This window comes from Gigantopelta aegis, chromosome 8 (genome assembly GCF_016097555.1).
Source record: "Gigantopelta aegis isolate Gae_Host chromosome 8, Gae_host_genome, whole genome shotgun sequence".
NCBI classification, from domain to species: Eukaryota; Metazoa; Mollusca; class Gastropoda; order Neomphalida; family Peltospiridae; genus Gigantopelta; species Gigantopelta aegis.
In genome coordinates, this window is record NC_054706.1 from 9,413,598 (window position 1) to 9,434,636 (window position 21,039).

The following is a 21,039-nucleotide window of genomic DNA, read 5'->3' on the forward strand; positions in this document are numbered from 1 at the left end:
TGCAAGCCTTTGTTTTCTATTAAACGTGTTCCCACAGACAGGAAAACACACTAACCACGGCCTTTGCGGTGCACTGGTTGTGCAAGCCTTTGTTTTCTATTAAACGTGTTCCCTCTGTGGAATGTTTAATATTAATGAAGTAGAAATATTATTCAGTTAAGTTTACCAATACCACATCTGGTAATATGATATTAAAAACCCACAAATGCAACAACAGAACAACCCAACATCTTATATGGCAAAAGAAAAACCATCCCCTAAAAAAAACCCAAAGATACACATGTATGCAACATTATGTTTATTGTATACTTGTTTTGAAACATGTTTAGAAAGCTGTAACAAAAGCGTTTCTAATATTCACATGGTTGGCACATTATTAATTATTTCAGGACAATGCTATTCAACTTGTTAAAGTAAAAGTACATATCATTATTCTACAAATAGCACAATAAAGCACACTGCAATGACAAGTTGCATCTTCAGGTGGGGAAGTTTTCCAGCATATGGTTTAGTGTGATGCACTGTAAAGGGTGCCTGCTGTTTTCACCTCTAAACTAGTTTTCAATTCCTATATGTACACTAGTTTATCAACAATAAAAACATATCTGGTCAATTACAATATATCAACTACAGCTGTACTGACACAAGCAATTCTCTTTGAATACATATACATGTGATTATAATGATTACCCCCCCCCTCTCCCCAAAAAAAAAGAAGAAGAAAAACCCACACCAAAGACAAACAAAACAAAACAAAACAAACAAAAGACGAGAATTACTTGATCATTCATGGAATGGAATGTTATTACTTTGCTGCAAATTGCATCATTATCTTTATAATGATCATCCACATAAAGGTATGTGTACATGAGTACATGTATGTTATACCCATTGTTTTTGGATTATCATTCATTGTTACAATATAACATGTTCATAAAGCTGTCTATAAATCATACTAAAAACTGACATAATAATAATTATACTACTCAAAAGAATTTAAGGGTCAGACGATATTTTCAACATTATTTTCTGAATGTCAATTATATTAGCTAGACCATAATGTCACGCATGGTATTGTTCCATTTTGACGAAAGTGGGTCTAAGCAACCCATAAATGAATTAAAATCCACCGTCATTGACACTGTCGACTAGTTCTAATGGCGAAAACATGCTTACATTTGCACGTAAATTAGGGCGAAAGCGAAAGGTCTGCTAAGTGCCCATAACTTGCTTTTTCACAAAGCGCTTCATTTGCACGCTTTGCATGTGTATTCCATGTTCCCAATGCTGAATTTCCGTATAATTGGAGCTTGCGTTCGTGTACGGTGCACTCTCCAAATTCGACAATGGTACGACGTCAACTGACTATCGAAGATCGAGGAAGGGCTATTGCTTGGCTTCAGGGTGGCAATACGCAAAGAAATGTTGCTCTGAGACTTGGTGTCCGTCAGAGTGTCGTTGGCCGACTGTGGCAACGGTACCAAGCAACGAATTCTGTTCGAAATCGTCCACGTTCGGGAAGACCCCGAAGCACTACAAATAGAGAGGACCGCTACATCACCAATATGGCTCTACGTCAACGCACAACCACTGCACGCCGATTACGTGACAATCTGCGGACTGCGACTGGAACTCGAGTGTCTGATCAAACCATACGCAATCGTCTGAGAGCCAATAATCTACGCTGCCGTCGCCAGGCTGTTCGACCACCACTCCTACCACATCACAGAACGGCCAGACGTCAATGGTGCATACTTCATCTGCGGTGGCAACGTGTTCAGTGGGGTCGAGTGATGTTCACTGATGAGTCCAGGTTTAGTCTCCAGTTCAACGACGGTCGGGTTCGTGTCTACAGATGTCCTGGGGAGCGCTTCGCTGACGTTAACGTTAGACAACGTCACCGGTTCGGTGGTGGCAGCGTCATGGTGTGGGGCGGCATCTCTATCCACCACAGGACCCCCCTCTATGTGGTGGATGGCAATCTGAATGGAATCCGCTATCGGAATGAGATTATCCGGCCGTTGGTTCTCCCAGGCCTTCAGCAGATTGGCGGCGGGGCAGTTCTGCAGGATGACAATGCCAGACCCCACCGCGCCAGGGTGGTAACGGACTTTCTCAGACAACAAGGTATCGCCAGGATGGATTGGCCAGCATATTCGCCTGACTTGGCCCCAAAAGAGCACGCCTGGGACGAATTAGGCAGGAGAGTTCGGGATAACCATGCCCCTCCGGCCAACCTTCATGATCTGGGTCAACTTCTTATGGCAGAGTGGCAGGCCATTCCCCAAGAGTTCTTCAGACGTCTGATCAACAGCATGAGGCAACGATGTGTCGAGTGTATTCGCGCCAGGGGTGGATTCACACACTATTAAACGAATGTTCTAATGTGTAAAATCCATGTTTGACAACCTTCAACTTTGACAGCATGTCATGTGACTTTCTTGTATACAGTGACGTTTATTTGTGTTTTTTTGTAAATATGGAACAATAAATTAAATTTTTGGTGTAGTTTACATCATCAATCTAATACACTCTGAAACTTATTTGGTTATACATTTTTGACCCTTAAATTCTTTTGAGTAGTATATAAAAATAACAGCCATCAAGAATCATTCATGTTGTAGACAGTAATGTGTCATTGTTACAATCAGGAATAGATCAGCCACATCTTAACATTATATGTATTCATTAAACTGCAACATCACTAGTTATCATTCTACAGTCAAAGTACCTGTTGAGAGACAAGAACTGGGATGTGGAGGTGGACAGCAAAAAAGATGAAAGGAGCTGTCCAGGGGTGGGGGAAAAGCCCTTTTTTCCCGGTCTGGGACCGATTCTAGATCTCCGAGACCGAAATTATTTTTGAAAAACGCGCGTTTGCCGGTCCCACTTTTGTCATTCTTGTCGGTCCGAAGCACCTGTCCATTTCTATTGTTGGAACAAATTCCTATCGGTCAAGTGGACCGCCCAGCCTAGATATCGGTATCTCGTGCATGATTTAAAATAATAAATAAATAGTGGTCAATATGGCTGGTGTTTCAGACGTTTATGATTTTAAAGTCTGCCTAAGTATATCGCCAGTCACTGAAGTCGGACCTACAGTAGTGTCAATCGACTGCCACTAGGCTAGACATTTATCAAAGTCGCTGAGCCGGTCAAGAGATTAAACAGACATTAACGATAGCACCATTCTTGGTTTAGAAAGCCATCAAGGTATTATACTCCAATTAAAACAAAGGACCCAGAATTTGCAACTGGTTACAATCAACACCTGTCAACACCTGTGTACGGAGCTCTGTCGGGTCGAGTGTCCTAGTCTGAAGCAAGAGGCTTTTGTGCAATACAAACTGCTTAAAATAGCATAAAATATAATGAAATAATCTATAAATGTATTTATTGTTGACTGTTCAATGTAGTGTATCCAATAATTATAAAGGATTTTAAAATTAACAAAAGGTTTCCACCTTTTTTTTTTAACAAGTGGGAGTAAGCAGAACAGCTACATGTACTGTTATCTCAAGAGCCAGTAGAGGTCAAATTTCATCCAATCAGTGATGACGTTATTACTCTCTTTGTCTAAACATTTGCTAGCTTAGGCTGTCAAATGTTTCGAATGGTGCCATCTTTGATTAATTTTCAGGACACAGTACTGAATACTCGTACTTTTTATACATATATGGGAATTAAAATTTATAACTTTTATTCCTTTTTAATATTATTTATTCTATTATGTAAAATATATACAATTTGTGGGGGTTTTCACTGATCATTAAGTGATTAAAAAAAAAAAAATCATGTTTTCATGTTTATCGTTTCGCATTCATGATTCAAGATAAAACTATACAAATATCACTATGATTTTTTTTTAAACTATTTGGCAAATATCATTTTTTAAATGTTCTCTTTTTTTTTTTTTTTTCGTTTCTTCTTCCCCCCCCCCCCCCCCCCCCCCTCGGTAGTGATGACATCAAGTGGGACCGATTGACAATTTTATTTTCCCCCACCCCTGGAGCTGTCAGATAGTTAAAAAATTAGAGGAAATTAAAAGGAAAGAAAGGAGTAGCAGTATTATTATAAAGAAACCCCAACACACACAAAAAAAAACCCATGAATTCCAAAAATATAACAAATTTCAACAGTCATCTACAAAATGTTAAGATTGTAGTTAGTATCAACTTGGCAGAATCTCTACCATGCTCACTATTAGCATCAACTTGTCTATATTAGTTTTATGATGACCATCAGAACAATCAATCAGTTCCAGTCAGTGTGTCATCCACATCATCTCCATCACTACACTGATGTGCATCATCATCAGTGGACGAACCAGAAAACAAATTTTCAGTTTTAGAAAAAGAATCTTCATCATCCATAGCCAGATCTTCATCAGAGTTGTCAGAATTGCTGTCACTGTCATTTTTCTTTCTTTTCCTCGAGGAATTCAGCAGGTTGAAAGGGGTAGAGTCAATCTTCAGCTTTCTGCAGTATTTCATGTAATTGCACAGCGCAATGTCGATGATTTCATCCTTCTCACCTGCAGTCCACGACAGATCATTCACTTTGATCAGAAGAAGATCTTCCATCGTTTCATGTCGACAACAAATCTCTCGGTCTGCACACATGGTCTTGAGGTGCCCGAAGGCTCTTTCTACTGTGCTGTTGCTTGCACCAAGACACATCACAATCTCAGCAAGGAGGCAGACATTTGGGAAAACGTTGCGGCGGTATTGAAACATTTTGCACCACAACAAGCTTGACTTCAATCCTTTATAATAAAAGCTGACAGTTCTTTTGAAATCTTTCCATTCATTCTTGAGCATCGACTGGTTGAAGCCAGTATGCTGAAGAGGTACTTCAAAATGACTCACTAGGAAATCCATTGCCTGGAGCTCTGCTGTGGTGTCATACCAATTGGCTGGGTCAAGCCATAGACTGTTGCTGGAGACTTCAGAAGAAAACGACTGGAAACGCTTTTGTAGACAGTTATTGATGTCCTGTATTACAGTTGTTTTCAAGGAATAAAAGCTGGATGAGGGCCACTCCACCTTCATCATCCCACTGCAAACTAATGTCACACTCTCCTGGTTTGCTTCCTTTCTCTTGTCATCTTGTTTTCTTGATACCTTTACTTCTAGCTCACACATGGCAGGGATGCACTTGATAGCATAGGACTCTTCTAGGAAACTGTCAATCTTTGAAGTCAAAATATCTTCATTGAGTGATGTGGTCCTTTCAACCACTGGAAGAATATCGAAACACTGGATTCTGCCTTTCTCAAACAAATGCAAGAATTTTGAGATATTGTCTACAATCTGCTTCATCAAAGCACAGATTGAAAGGAAAGTGTAGCTTTTCAACTTACTTAAAATACTGCTAACTTTTGAATGAATACTTTCCATGTTTGGAAATGTCAATATCTTTTCTAAGAGCTGAACCAGAACTGGCCAGTTTCGAAAAAGGTTATCTAATGCTTTTTGAGCATGATAGAAAAACTGAGTACCTGTAGTGCGAACTTTGTGCAAGCTGTATATCTGCACCTTCAACGATTCTGACAACAGAACAAAGTTCTGCTTTAATTGTTCAGACCACCTGAAGAGGTCAAAGACAGATTGCAGAAAGTCCTTCACCTCAGTAAATGCCTCATGTTTCAGCAATATGTCCTTCAACTCCAGTTCCACTTGATGAGACACACAGCCGATAGGTATCAGCCATGGCCGACCATCATCCTGCATCTGTGTTAACAGATCCTTGTACATTTTCTTCTTTGTTGTAGCTCCATCACAAGTAACAGACACTATGTTTTTTGTATACTTGTTTGGTGTCATATTCAGACTGGTGAGAAAGCGATCATCAATAAAATGTTTCAGCGACTCACAGTTTGTCTCACCACCTTCAACACCATCGTGCAGCCCCACACAGTAGTACACTGGAGACCCACCAATGACCAAACGCACCAGAACCATCTCCTTGCCGGCTTCCATCTTACCAATCTGACATCCATTTGCTAACACTGCCATTGAATTTGACCCATGTATCACACTGGCTAATTTCTCCTTTATTGCCTCAGCAAGTTCATGGATAAACTCTTGTGCTTTATTTGTATTGTCTGTACCAGATATTAATTTCACTCCATTGGTGACTTGGATTCTTACAAGTGTTTTAAAACTGTGCAGTGGCATTCCTTCAACAGCCATCAGATACGCAGTTCTGAAGAGTCTGCGGTAAGCTTCTTTTCCTTTCTGATGCACATGTCCATGATGCTGTGCACACTTAGGAAGAACAGTTTTCTTAACAGACTTTTGATCGAGATTTGAATCACGAAGTCCTACAGGATCTGCGATCGTAGTCTCATCATTTCCATTGGTAGTTCTTAAAGTGTTTTCCACAGATAGGCTAATCTGGTGGGCAGTTGATGACAGATGACGATGAACCGAATATTTGGTCACAAAATTGGTGCCCTGGACATACTTCTCAATTTCTTTCAACACCTGCCCCTTCAGCCGTTGGTCTTTCCTTAATGTGCTTGCATGTTTGGCACACAACTTGCAAAAAACCTGTAAAAGATCAGGAAAAAATGCTTTCATGTTTTCTTTTAATGTACATTTACATGCTGAATTAATTTTTTATTTGCACAATATTTTATGATTTACAGTAATTTATTTTGATGAGGTTGATTGTTATTTTTGTCATACTTCACTTCCCACTACTGGCTGAATATGATACGTTTGACAGACCAGATATGAAAATGAAATATTAATCAGATCAAATAATTTAATGGAAAGATTTCCTTTGACTTCCTTTGCCGTTTCTGATCTTTTATAAATATATGTCAAAGAGCTAATGAATCTTACTTACATGTTGTATTTTTTTTTAAATCTACATATATAGGCCTATATATTATCATGCAAAACAAGAATTTAATTAATACTTTTTTTTAATGGAATTTTGACAAGGAAATAAAAAAAGGTCAACATGCATGCATTATACTTTTAGGCGTGATGAAAACAAATAAAGCTTTAAAAAATATTTCAGATTGATTTTTAAAACACATCTGAATTTAACTAACACTTAAGAAACAAATATCAATTGATATATAAATAATATAATGCTTAATAATGTCAATATTGGTTAACTATTCAGCACATGTACATGATTAAATTACGAACAAGAAGACAGTCAATTTTTACTTTGAAGATAAAAAATATTCTTATTCATTTGGAAGTGCTTGATTTTTCTGATAGTGATAATCTCTTTAAATAACAGATTTCCAGCAAATTTTGTATACTAGACTGTTTTAAATCCTATTTATATCAGGGCTCAAATATAAGAATTTGTTGCCCATAGGACATATTGCAGTTGGTGAAACATTTATGGGACAACAGCTTTGCAACCTTGAAAGTACACTTTCTATATAACTATACTCACTGGCATTCCAAATGTTTTTTTAAAACTAATTTCGCAACACGATAGTATTTTTTAATTTTACAACTATAGTCCATCCCATCCTCCTACAAAAATGGTTTTTTTTGTAAATAATTTCAGTTTTGTTTGACAAAAGAAGAAAAGTAAACGTTTTTGAAAAAATAATTTTTTTAAATTGTCCAATTTAGAAAACAATCGACTGAAAAATAAATAACTTATTATAAATTCCATTGTAAGTCTAGCATAAAAAAAGGTGTTCCCTATGGCAAGGACTATAGATATACTACTGTGGTGTTATCCACCAAATGTTAACAAATTCAGGGTTCGACCTTAGTGGTTGCCCGGGATGTTTTGGCTACTGATTTCTCACTCGGATTATCAGTTATCCAACCCCGGTAGTTCGCCGGGCTACCAAATGTTTTGGCATGTCCAGTCATGCCACAATAATAAAAATATTTAATTCATTAGTGTCTGAAATTCCACCTTTCATGTGCGCATTCTCTGCTGCCACAAGTCGCTGTAACTGTTAATTGCTCCCAGATGGCGGTTACACAATTTGATTTAGTAAAATAAAGGAGTATATTTGCCAGTGGTAGGATTTTTTTTTAACACAGCAGACTAATATGAATAATTTGATGTAATTCAGTGGCCAGGTATATAGGGTCGTACGGGTCATGGACTTTTTATTTGGGTCATGGGTTATCTATTTGTAGTCATTTATGACAACAACATAGCCCGTTGTTTTGACACCTACTTATAACTAATGCCCTGTATGATCAAGACTATTTGCCACCAGCGGAAGTTCAAACTAAACCATAACTAAATTTTTTGAGGCCATCCTTAAAAATATTTAGTTTTATCCATTTCCGACCAGTAGTTTCAAATGTGGGTAGGTAGGGATTATTATTATTAGGAATTATTATTATTATAAATTTGTTTTGCTCCATACATATAATACCACATATGAGACACTTCATTCTGTCACATAGTAATGTCGTAGTTTAGAATATTTCCCCCAGATTCTGTTTAATGATTTAAACTACGAACTTTATGGTTCATTAAGGGCTATCATGCAGTTTTAATAAGGGTATATTTCACAGTAGGACTAAATGCTCATGATTTACAAAAACCAACCCTAAAATAAAAATAAATTATTTTGCTTTTTTTATTATTATTATTTTTTTTTTAAGTTATGGGGCTACCAATTTTTACTGAGGAGTACTAGACTGAAATAACCTAAGGACAAGGCCTGAAATTAAGACCAAATTTTTTTTTAGAATAAATGATTATTTGGAATATGTCCTGAGATCCTGGAATTTGCAACTTTTAATTTTAGAACTTTTAATGCTTAACACATGGGCCAACTGATTAAAAGTCGACAACAGTCACTTTTTAGACCCTTGTTTTGGCTTCATATACAATAAATAAAATATATCCAATGGTAATTTTTATATATGATAATTTATATATTGGACAAAAGGTACTTTAAACATACCGACCTGTAAACTGTGTTGTCTGCTTGTTATAGAATTTTGACAGGGGTCAAGCAGGGTTTCTGCCAGAGGGTAAAACAGGTATGGCGCTACACCCAATTTTCCCCCCAGATTTTTACTTTTTAAAGTTAATTTTTGGACAAAATTAGTTACTTGTTATCATTACTGTATGACTTTCTTAACCCTAACCATAAACGTAACCCATTTTCTTTCTGGGGGAGGCCCCCCATACCCCCTGTTGACTCTGGTTGCATTCAATTCCATAGCGCCATACCCAAAAATTTCTTTCTGGCAGAAACACTGTCACGGTTACTATTGAAAATGTTTTGTTTGTACATTACTAATGCACCCGATTGTGTTTGAAGAAAATCTTGTGATTAAAAAATTGTATCTTTTACGAAATATGGATTTCAAATGAAATTACGGTAAAATATGCTATATTTATTGTGTATGAAGACAAAACAAGGATGCGAAAAGTGACTGTCGTCAACCTTAGGAGTGAAATAGTGTGCCCTTATGTTTTAGGCTATTCATTTATTAAATTTTAGGGTTATTCCATCCATGTTTGTCAGGGGTGGGACTATATTGTGTTCATCTTTTGTACTAGTGGGGCAAGAGACCCTTGTCTATATTATTTTTTTCCCCAAAAATTAAACTGAATGCATGTCTTTAATTTTTATTTTTCCCAAATTATTTCTAAATCAACCGACAGTTCAAAATTGCACCAAATTCCCTCAATCAAAATTGTGCACCCTTTTCTCTTTGGCATTTAACTGCTCCATTCAAATTCCATAGCACCACCACCACCCCCACACGCCTGCTACCGATTTGATCGGGCTGTTGGTGCTCCCTTGCACCTGCCAGTGCAGGCGGTCCCTCCTCTCCCCTCTCCCTACCTCTCCTGTCATGGACGGAGGATCCGGCCAAGGCCGGCTCTTGTGCCCACGACAGGCGTGCGCTACAACAGCTTGTTCTGAATGTGCACGTAAAACCCTATCATCGCCTATGACATGACATGACATGACAAGGAGCAATCACACTCACTGTCAATCAGTCAGACGTTGAGTGATTTCACGCTAGGTACACGAGTGCGCTAAACAACATCATAACTGGAATAAATATACATACCTGCACAACCTTTTCTACGCCATCGCATGTTCTCTCTGTCCTGTAGCCTATAGCATCCTCGTCAATCTTCCATTTTAATAACGTGCTCAGATGCACAGTAGAACCAGCCATTTTCTCGGAAATTGAATTCCATCACGCACGGCCTTATGGGATATGTTACGAAAAAACAAAACAAACCCACGTGCTTTGCGGTCATCGGTAGTAGAGCTAATTCCCAACGACATAATTAGATTTATGTTTGATAATAAATGCTAGATAGAAAATACCAACGACTGGCTGCATTTAACTTTTAAAATATCACGATTTGCCCATCCAGCTGGACTCGGAGCCATGCGTAATTGATGAACGTCCATTAGTGTTTAGAACCGTCAAATTATTATTCACAAAGTTACGGAAGTAAAATGCAACACTTTTGTTCATCAACAGTTAGGGGCGAAATATAGATAAATGATATGAATCGTGAGCGTTCGCATGAGTTGCTTAGGTTTTGTTTGTAGTTGTTTTGTTGGGGTTTTTTTTTTTGGGGAGGGGGCTTTGGGATTTTTTTTTTTTTGGGGGGGGGGGGGACTGGAGGGTCTATTCCATCTAGTATATCATAGGCTATGGTATGTGCTGTCCTGTCCATGGGAAAGTACATATAAAAGATCCCTTGTTGTTAATGTTAAAAATTACCAAATATTTGATATATCCAATAAATCAATGTGCACTTAAAATGGTGTTAAACAATAAAAACAAAACAAAAGTATGAACAGATGTTTTGGGTTTTTTAAATCTGATAGTCCAATAATATTAGTCAAATTATGTCACACATACAGGGAAAACATGTGGTGAAACAATTTTAGGAGTGGTCTTATATGTAGGTTTTAAAAAATATATTTCTGGGGTGGGTGGGGGATGGAGGCTGTATATAAAAAAAAAACCTCAGCAGGGTGTGTAAGGGTGTTCGTCCAAAGCCCTAAAACTGCCCTAGCAGTTCATACTTGACCAAAGTGTCTCCTTCATAGAGAAAACAAAATCACCTCACAGACACTGTTTATGGGGGTTAACGTACCCAAGTGGTAAAGTACTCGCCTGATGCACAGTTAGGTCTAGGATCGATCCCCATCAGTGGGATCATTGGGCTATAGTTCATTCCAGCCAGTGCTCCACGACAAAGGCTGTGGTATGTACTATCCTGTTTGTAGGATAACGCATTTAAAAGATCCCCTGCTTCAAATTAATCGAAAAAAATAGCCCATTGTTTGCCTGCTGTGCTTTTCCTCTCTCATTATCTGCTGTTTCTTAACCAGATAACCAGAATTAAAATGTGTTTCATGCATCATTAAATAAAACATTTATTTCTTCCTTCCTTCTCCACTGTGTAAACCCAGTGCCTCTTTACAATGACTGGTTATGGCTGTAATGTCAATGTGGTCTAGGCACAACACTACAGTTCACAATTTCACAACTAATATACTGAACCGCAAAAGAAACGCGAGATTTTTAAATGTCATTTCTATATGGTAAATTATAACAATTTATTTCGGGGATGTAACTGTCAATATTACAAGACATGCTGGTTTATGACTGAGACCCAAATTGCAGGTACCCTTTCAACTTTCCATGAAACGACACGCCAAAACGCACCTGTCTCGAAGGCCGTGGGTGGCAGTCGCAAACAATTGTCATGAAAACCGAAATGCACGTGCATCTCGTGGAGGTTATGGGTATAAAAACCAACTTGAACCGCGTTCCTGGCATTCGTAATTTGCACGCATCAGGTATGACCCGATTGTCAGCAGCGCAGAGAGAACAAGCTATTGGCCGATTGCAAGCCGGGCAGCGTGCCCTGGTTGTTGCTAACGCTTACAATGTCCATGTCAGCACCATCCATCGTCTACAGCAGCGGTACATCAACACCAACAGCACTGCAGACAGTCACTGCAGCGGGCGCCCCCGGGTGACCACGCCCAGGCAGGACCGCTACATCAACCAGCAACACCTCCATGATCGCTTCAGAACGGCCAGCATGACAGCTCGCGCGACCATTGGCACTGGACAGCGACCCATCAGTGACGACACGGTACGACGTCGACTGGCCGCCAACAACCTGTTTTGCCGACGTCCCGCTCGAGGACCTGTCCTCACCGCCCGCCACCGTCAGACATGGCTACAGTGGGCTACACAGCACCAACATTGGCGGCATCAACAATGGAGGTTGATAGTCTTCTTTGACGAGAGCCGGTACTGCGTTTCCAACTCGGATGGCAGAGTGAGGGTGTGGCGTAGGAGGGGTGAACGCTACAGAGACGCATGTGTTCTGGAGAGAGACCCGTGGGGTGGCCAAAGCATCATGGTTTGGGGTGCTATAGGCCTGAATCAGAGAATTGGGCCCCATTTGTTCCAAAATGTTGGTGCAGGCAGAGGGAATGGCATCACAGCGCAGCGCTACGTTGACCAGATTCTAACACCTCACATAGTGCCCTTCTTCACGCGTCACCATAACCACGTGTTCCAGCAGGATAATGCTCGCCCCCACACGGCCAGGATCACCATGGACTTCCTGCATCAGCACAACATCAGAACCATGCCGTGGCCGGCTCTCAGCCCTGATTTGAACCCGATTGAACACCTGTGGGATGAAATCCAGCGACGGCTTAACCAGGTGGTCCCACGGCCGACAACTCGTGTGCAACTGGAGGCAGCTTTCCTGAGGGTGTGGGCACAGGTGCCAATGGCTTTTGTGAACCGCCTCGTGCACTCCATGTACCGACGGTGTATGGCCGTTTTGAACACCCAGGGAGGACATACACAGTATTGAACATGTCACGCCCTACAATCTCGATGTGCTGGATCCCCCCACTACCTGAACACAGGCAAATGACCCAGAGACTGTGGTCAAAGTGCATCCAATAAATTGACTTTATCAGATTTTTCAAAATTTATCTTTGATATTAATAAATTGAAACATATTTTCTCAGCCACACATGTGTCGCGTTTCTTTTGCGGTTCAGTATAAATGGCTTTCACCCAGTTTGTGTAAAGAAGGGGTGTCGTTAATTAATTCTTTCCATCTTTCACACACACATACACAGACACACACACAATTTCTGTGTAAAACCATTAGGTAGGTAATATTATTTTCTCAAATTATGTAAATCACTCGTTCAATTCATTTATACTCCAGTCTTCACCATTAACAAAATCAAGGCGAGCTGAACATCACTGTCCTGAAATGGTGCTAGATGAGCTATCACATGGAGTTTTAAATAAAATCACTGTATACTCTTCAAAAAAGGTAGGGAAACTCAAATAAGAATTTACAATTGCCAAAATTGTAAGGTATATTAGCTGTGGGGAATGGTTATATGACCATAGTGAATTGATGATTGGGCAAACATTACGACTGGTAGTTCAGTATTATAGTAGGTTTTATGACCACCAAAGATCTTGAAGGACACTTGGGGTCAGAAATGAAATTTGAAAGTTGACGTTTTTTTATCAGTAAATCACGAATTCAAACAATAAAAATGACTAAAAATAAACAATAACAACTGTATGATCAACAGAATGAAAAAGATTGACAGAAATAATGTTCCACAGTGATTATTGACCTTCCTGGAAATTGTCAAAATCGAGAATGACACCCCACCCACGTGTATGGGGCAACTGCGTGATGCACGTGCAAACTATGGAATGTGTTTCGGTGTGTTGATAAACAGACCTGAACATTCTTTACTAGGATGTCTGTTGTCAAAATGTATGTTCGGTCTAATAGTTGATATTAACATTAATATTTCAGGTTCCCCTACTTTTTTTTGAAGAGTATATTAAACATTTTACTGCAAGGTGATCACCTAGCATCATTTAAGGAGAGTGATCTTCAGCTTGTCTTGATTTTTCTCATGGTAAAGACTGTACTCTGTACATATAATTTCCATGTAAATCATAATGCTATGTACATTCTCTATTAAACCTCATACAGGTCTCTGAAATCTGCAAGAACAATTGCCCATTGTTCACACAAGTCATGCATTTACCAGTAATACATAACATAATAGTATTTACATGGTCTTAATCGGTTATACAGAAATAAATGGGTTATGAACATATACTCTTCAAAAGAAGAAACGCAAAACCACATTGTCGTAACATTTGGAGAATTGATTTAATTATTGAATGGTGAGTCCGATAATTACCAAATGTTGCAGGATTGTTCACAATTCACTCTAGTCCATTGTGAGTAAGTGATAGGACACACCACCAAGGTCAAGGTCATCTGGAGTCAATACCGGGTGTGGCCTCCGCGTGTGTTGACAACTGCCTGGCACCGCCTGCCCATTGAAGCAACCAGAGTACGGATGACATCCCGGGGGATGGTGGCCCACTCGGCCTGCAAGGCTGCTGCCAGCTCGGGCAGGGTCTGGGGCTGTGGTTGTCGCTGTCGGAGGCGTCGGTCCAACTCGTCCCATAGATGCTCAATTGGGTTCAAATCCGGTGATATCGATGGCCAAGGAAGGACATTAATGTTGTTGTTCTGTAGGAAAGCCGTTGTGAGACGTGCTGTGTGAGGCCTGGCGTTGTCATGTTGGAACACTGCGTTGGCGTTGGCCATAACTGGAACGATGTGTGGCCGGAGGATCTGGTCAATGTAGCCCTGTGCATTCAGGTTGCCCTGCACGTGGACCAGGTCAGTTCTGCCAGTGTGTGAGATGGCTGCCCACACCATGACACTACCCCCGCCGAATCTGTCCACTTCCTGCACGCAGTTTGCCGCATAATGTTCACCACGACGCCTATACACGCGACATCTTCCATCATGACGTCGGAGCAGAAATCGGGACTCGTCACTGAACCACACCTGTCTCCATCGCAGTTGAGGCCATTGTCGATGAATCTGGCACCAGTGCAGTCGGAGTCGACGGTGTTGTGGTGTTAAGATGACACCTCGAACTGGACGTCTGGCACGAATTCCTACCTCACGTAGGTGGTTCCGTACGGTCTGGTCGGATATCCTGCGCAAACCTGGTATTGCTGCGGCTGTGGAGGTGGCAGTAGTCAATCGTTCCCGAAGGTGGCGTACCCGGATGTAGCGGTCCTGCCCGGGGGTAGTGACCCGTGGTCGACCGGATCTAGGGAGGTCACGTGTTGATCCATGTTGCTGGTAACGGTCCCACAGTCTGGAGATGGTGCTTGGGGACACATGGAATGCCCTGGCAACGGCCGTTCTGGATTCGCCTGCGTCTAGTCGGCCGATGGCATTGTTTCTCTGCGGTTCACTGAGACGTGGCATGTCCTGGATTGTCAACTGTCGGCCAGATACAGAGGCCAGGCAAGCGAACACCCTGCACTTTTATACTGTCGGTGTTCATGTTGCACGTGCAGACAACGCACGTGCAGTGGTGACATGGTTTGCACGTGGCTGCGTTTTTGCGAATATTCACATTTTGGAACTTTATTGTACAGTAGCTGCGTTTTATCGAATGTAACCGTGGGAATGTGTTTGGGACATGCAATGACCTTATATTCACAAAGCATGAACCGGTAGGAAACATAAAATCGGAGTTATAACCCATTTGTACCCTTTTGCGTTTCTTTTTTTGAAGAGTATATTTTGCTTCATTCATAAATGGGTTACACAGATTTCAATTCTAGGAGGCCTGCATGGTGGTCATTATGCAATAAGTAATACTAATAGATTTGTCACATACCCACATACATATGTACACATTGTATATACAACTCAGACATAATCATCGGACACATTTGTGGACAATGTATGGACAATATCTATAAATATCCTAATTGAGAGATAATAAAATAGGAAAGTAGCATTTTGAGAGATAATAAAATAGGAAAGTAGCATTTTGAACATCTGTAAGTACTTCATAAATATAATTTATAAAAATTTTAAACTAGTTTTCTATTGACCCTGAAGTGGCGACCGAGGGTTTCCTCTCAATATCTGTGTGGTCCTTATCCATAAGACTGACGCCATATAACCGTAAATAAAATGTGTTGAGTGTCGTTAAATGTGTCGTTCTCTCATCAAGATGAGTCAAAAGTGTGGGTGAATTTGATGGGTTTTTTACCATCCATATGTATACCAGTATGTAGTGAAAAACATTATAGTTCACCATAGGCATTTCTAAAGCTATTCCACTCCCTCAAGCTAGCACAAAGAAAACCTTACCTAATAATTTATTGAGATCGGGGTCATCCGAATCACTGAAAAAATAAGTCTGAAAAGAGAGAGCATTACATGACATTACATACAAGACGTACACATGTGTACAAATTTGCTTTACAAACTGAACATGTTATGGGACTATCTAAAGTTTGCGACCAGTTGTCAAGTTCTAAGTTGTCAACTGAAGTTACATCTTGAATGTACAGTTTATTGATTAGAATGTCAGTTCCTGTCTTTCCAATGTGTTTCTGGTTGTCTTGGTGTTTGTAGTACATAGCTCAATTATAATTTTACCTCCTAATATATATTTTTTTGTATGTACGAAATTATTTGAAAGTAAAATACCAGTACATTAAAATAACAAGAAACACAAATTTATATTTAAACATGAACATTTTAAACAAGAAAATATATTTAATATGTATAGGTTTTTTTACAAGTTAATAATGTTCTGTTAGTCCAAAACCATGTTACAAATTTGGCAGAAAATCACTGTTTTACTGAATTACAATATAAATTATTTACACACATAGTACATACATGTATGCATGTATTTTGCTTATAAATATTATTAAAATAAAATCAAAACAACAGGGGTTAGAATAATAAAGCAGAAGTCCATGATCCAATCGGCCCCCACAATTCATTCAACTTATTTTCGTGCTTATATCCAATTAAGGTTCAAGCACGCTGTCCTGGGCACACACCTCAGCTATCTGGGCTGTCTGTCCAGGACAGTGGGTTAATTGTTAGTAGGTTAGTGGTTAGTGGAGATGAGACACTTGGTCTAAATATGAGACACTTGGTCTAGAAATGAAACACTTGGTCTAGAGATGAGACACTTGGTCTAGAGATGAGACACTTGGTCTAAATATGAGACACTTGGTCTAGAAATGAAACATTTGGTCTAGAGATGTGACAATTGGTCTAGAGATGTGACAATTGGTCTAGAGATGTGACAATTGGTCTAGAGATATGACACTTAGTCTAGAGATGAGAAACTTGGTCTAGAGATGTGACAATTGGTCTAGAGATGAGACATTTGGTCTAGAGATGTGACAATTGGTCTAGAGATATGACAATTGGTCTAGAGATGAAACACTTGGTCTAGAGATGAAACACTTGGTCTAGAGATGAAACACTTGGTCTAGAGATGTGACACTTAGTCTAGAGATGAGAAACTTGCCAGTTGGTGTATGTATGAGACACATGGTCTATCTAGCAGAGGTTGAAAAAAAAGAAGAATTTAATAGTTGGGCTATAAAAATATATCTTTTGTTTCTTCAGTCCCTTTAGACTGTTTTTCAAACCTGGAATATGGCCTACATATAGCTTCTTGTTAATAAAACTTTATTTGTTTATATGCATTTACATATTTCGTGCTGGGGTGTCGTTAAACATTCATTCATTCATGCATAAACATAATTGTAATTATTACCCCAGTGGTCACTCGTAAGAGGAAAATATTGTTCAAGTCTGGACGATTTGACTCTTACAAATCAATGACCTTGTTGGTACAAAATATGAAGACATCATGATTTGGCAAACACAAAAATGATTTCACACAGTTTAAAGAGTTTGTGTTTGTTCTGTTTTCGGTGTTAACCATTTAATTAAATGTTAATTTAATGCAATTCATCATATATATTTTTTAACATAATAAATATGACTTTGTTTTTTTTTAATTATCTGTGAACAGGATTAAAATACAAAGTTAAAACAATACTCAGAACCACGACTGGTATATCCAAGGCCATGGTATGTGAAATTTAATACTAATGGAAAAATGTAGCATGTTAGACATCCAATAACCAATGATTAATAAATCAATGTGCTCTAGTGGTGTCGTTAAACAAAACAAACAAATTTCAATACTCAGAACAATGTGCTCTAGTGGTGTCGTTAAACAAAACAAACAAATTTCAATACTCAGAACAATGTGCTCTAGTGGTGTCATTAAACAAAACAAACTTCAATACTCAGAGCAATGTGCTCTAGTGGTTTACATCATCTCTATATGTACAATGTTATAGCCTAGGTATATATAAATAAAAATATAAAAGCTGTTAGTAAAATTAAAAAAACATAGCTGCATAAATAAATAGAATAACAAACTTGGTACCAGTTATTATAAAATTTATGTCCCTTGTGAAATAATTTCCATTTGTCACGAGATAGTATTTCACTCGGGACATAACTTTAAAGGGACACACCCTAGTTACGTTTATTTGTTAACCATTACGGTGTTGTTTTTTGCTATTAAACCCCATTTTTCACAAATAAAATTGCACTTTACTTACATTTTATTATTTAGAATACACATTTCCTGAAGTGCTTTTTGGTAATCCTGATGTTTGTAAAACCACGAAATGCATTTTTTGCATTTTTTCACAAGACGTGTTGTCGAGAAAAAACCATTAAGCAAGCGAGGTCCAATCTATTTTTAGAGGGGATATTTCCATTTCAATGTCACAGACGTTGGTATATCACGTGACTGTTATCATTTTGGTTCGTTTTGTTTTCTTGTGCACGGTTCGCGCAATCAACATCCGATTTGTTGTTGTTCATTTGTGAGATTTTTCTTCACAGTTCGTGAACATTTTCAGTAACAATAAAGTTCAGACAAGTAAGTGTCTCAATACAAAACATTACAAACCCTTAAAACCAATAATTTTGCTAAGTCTTATGATATCTGGAGAGGGGATACAACCAGGACAGAACAGTTGGAACATGTCCAGGAGAGGTGAAACGAACGCACCCCAGTCTGTGAAATTTGTCGTGACTTAGGCATTGTTGTGCTTCGAGCGACATCTACCGGTGACATCAGAATACTAACTTTCAAAATTATTTCAAGCAATTGGGACATGGAGATTCCCATGGTATTTATCGATATAAAACCTGCTTTTTCACTCCATTTGATAAAAACGTGATCTAAGTGTGTTACAGGTTTGTAGATTAACCAAATTATAATTTATTTTCGCTGGATGGAACTAGGGTGTGCGGCTTTAATAATAACTGGTAACTCGTTTATTATCATCGATTTCTGCAAAACATTTGTCATTTTAAATTATTTATTTCAGAATTTCTAATTTTTCTATAACACTTGATACTTACCACTTCTCTGGCCAGAATAAACCAAGTTTTGAGCAATAACCTAACTCGGGACTGGTGGAATTTGTTCGTAGTTTTCACACTTATAAACACGTCACTCAATTCAGTTTCTTTATTATGTTTATTCAATGTTTTAAACTTTTTCGTCGCTTGTGAACCGAATCCATTTCTGTGCGTTATCTTAGCGACCACGAGCCTGTGGTGTTCGTCTGGCATCGATTTGGCACTTCTCTGTACTCTGTGAAAGTCCTGCACGGAAAGAGGTTTTGCACCCATATTGATATCAACAGGTCTATCTTTGTTGACGCCATACCTCTTTTCGTATGCTCCGAAACTGTCACCAAAAACACGTCTGTGCGTGTACTTTTCCCCATCACGATAAAGAACCAGAACTACATTAAAAACAAGTACAAGTCCCAGAATTATGGTGGCTTTTAGCACTTTCCGAAGAGAAAAACGCATAGTTTGACCCAAACTGGGTTAGTGGCGACATTGATCCCGCATAGCTTCACACTCGTGGGAACTTTTTAACTTGGGACCTGCCGCTGACAGTTAAAAATAGAACCAAACTAGGGTCAACCGAAAGGTCAGGTCACTTAGCGGTACCCTTTGAGTGGGGATTGCAGACTACTTACGAGCTTCGTATTCAAAATAATCCTATTATTAATAAAATGAATTTAACATCAGGCGATCCTAATATTATAAATGCATGAATTGTGTATGTAATAGACGGGGTGCGGTAGGAGTGTCTTCGCTAGATCGTTCTTGGTGGATTCTTGCGTATTTAATCAAGGATACACATATAATGTGCTGCCATGTCTGTCAGAACATATAATATATAAATACAACTTTTAGTATACGGTATAAGATCCCTTCTTACTATTTAATAACGTATGAACAGCAGAGGGACTTCTTTTTCCCCTATTTTTAATTCTATACCAAATATTGCAATAACCATCTATATATCCATCCATCCGTCAATCCAGCCAGCCAGCCAGCCAGTCATCGACCCATCCGTCCGTTCGTCCATTGATCCATACATATATCCATCCAGGGTTTCTGCCAGATGGTACTATGGGTAAAATTACGTACACGAATATCCTGGAAATTACTAGATACATTTAAAAATAATCTTAGAACGATTATAGTAAGAGAACTGTTGTTTAAATTTTGTCAACGTTCATTAAATACAGTGTCCAATTTGAAAAAAAGTTTCAAACCTATAACCACCTAGTAGAGGCACGTATGATCTTTTTTGTCTTTATTACCTACCCTCAAATTATTTTCTGGCAGAAAGCCTGTCATCCATCCCTTCATCCCTCCCTCCATCTATCCCTCTCTCCATCTATACCTCTCTCCATCTATCCCCCTCTCCATATATCCCTCTCTCCATCCAACCATCCATCCATCCATCGAAAGATTTGCCCATCCACCCATTCATTCATCTAACCATCCATCCATCCATGCATCCCCATTCATCCATCCATCCACCCATTCATTCATCCATCCCACCAAAATAACCATCCACTAGGGTTTCCACGAGTTCAAAATATTGAATTCGAGTACTCGAGAGTTAAACTCGACCCGGACCCGAATACCCGACACTTACACTAGATGATGATGGAATAAAGTAAAATTGCGTTATGTATCTTCATTCCATCGCTGAATAAGATGCCAAATCATGCCATTGTACTGAATTTAGAAACCGGTTGATAT

At 39.1% G+C, this 21,039-nt stretch overlaps 1 protein-coding gene across 2 annotated transcripts in view; it reads right to left on the minus strand.

Annotated features, from left to right (window-relative positions):
- The window catches only part of LOC121378484 (beta-1,3-N-acetylglucosaminyltransferase radical fringe-like), a 38,672-nt gene extending 18,836 nt beyond the window's left edge, over positions 1-19,836 (minus strand). Inside the window, exons 1-2 of one of the 2 annotated variants that reach the window (XM_041506674.1) lie at positions 19,327-19,836; positions 16,216-16,264 (exon numbers count right to left, since the gene is read on the minus strand). In XM_041506674.1, the coding sequence (XP_041362608.1) occupies positions 16,216-16,264; positions 19,327-19,785 (508 nt within the window). In that variant the 5' untranslated portion in view covers positions 19,786-19,836. Of the gene's footprint in view, positions 1-10,043; positions 10,136-16,215; positions 16,265-19,326 lie in introns of those variants that run through there. The other variant, XM_041506675.1, reaches the window with a different exon arrangement.
- Positions 19,837-21,039: the final 1,203 nt, after the last annotated feature.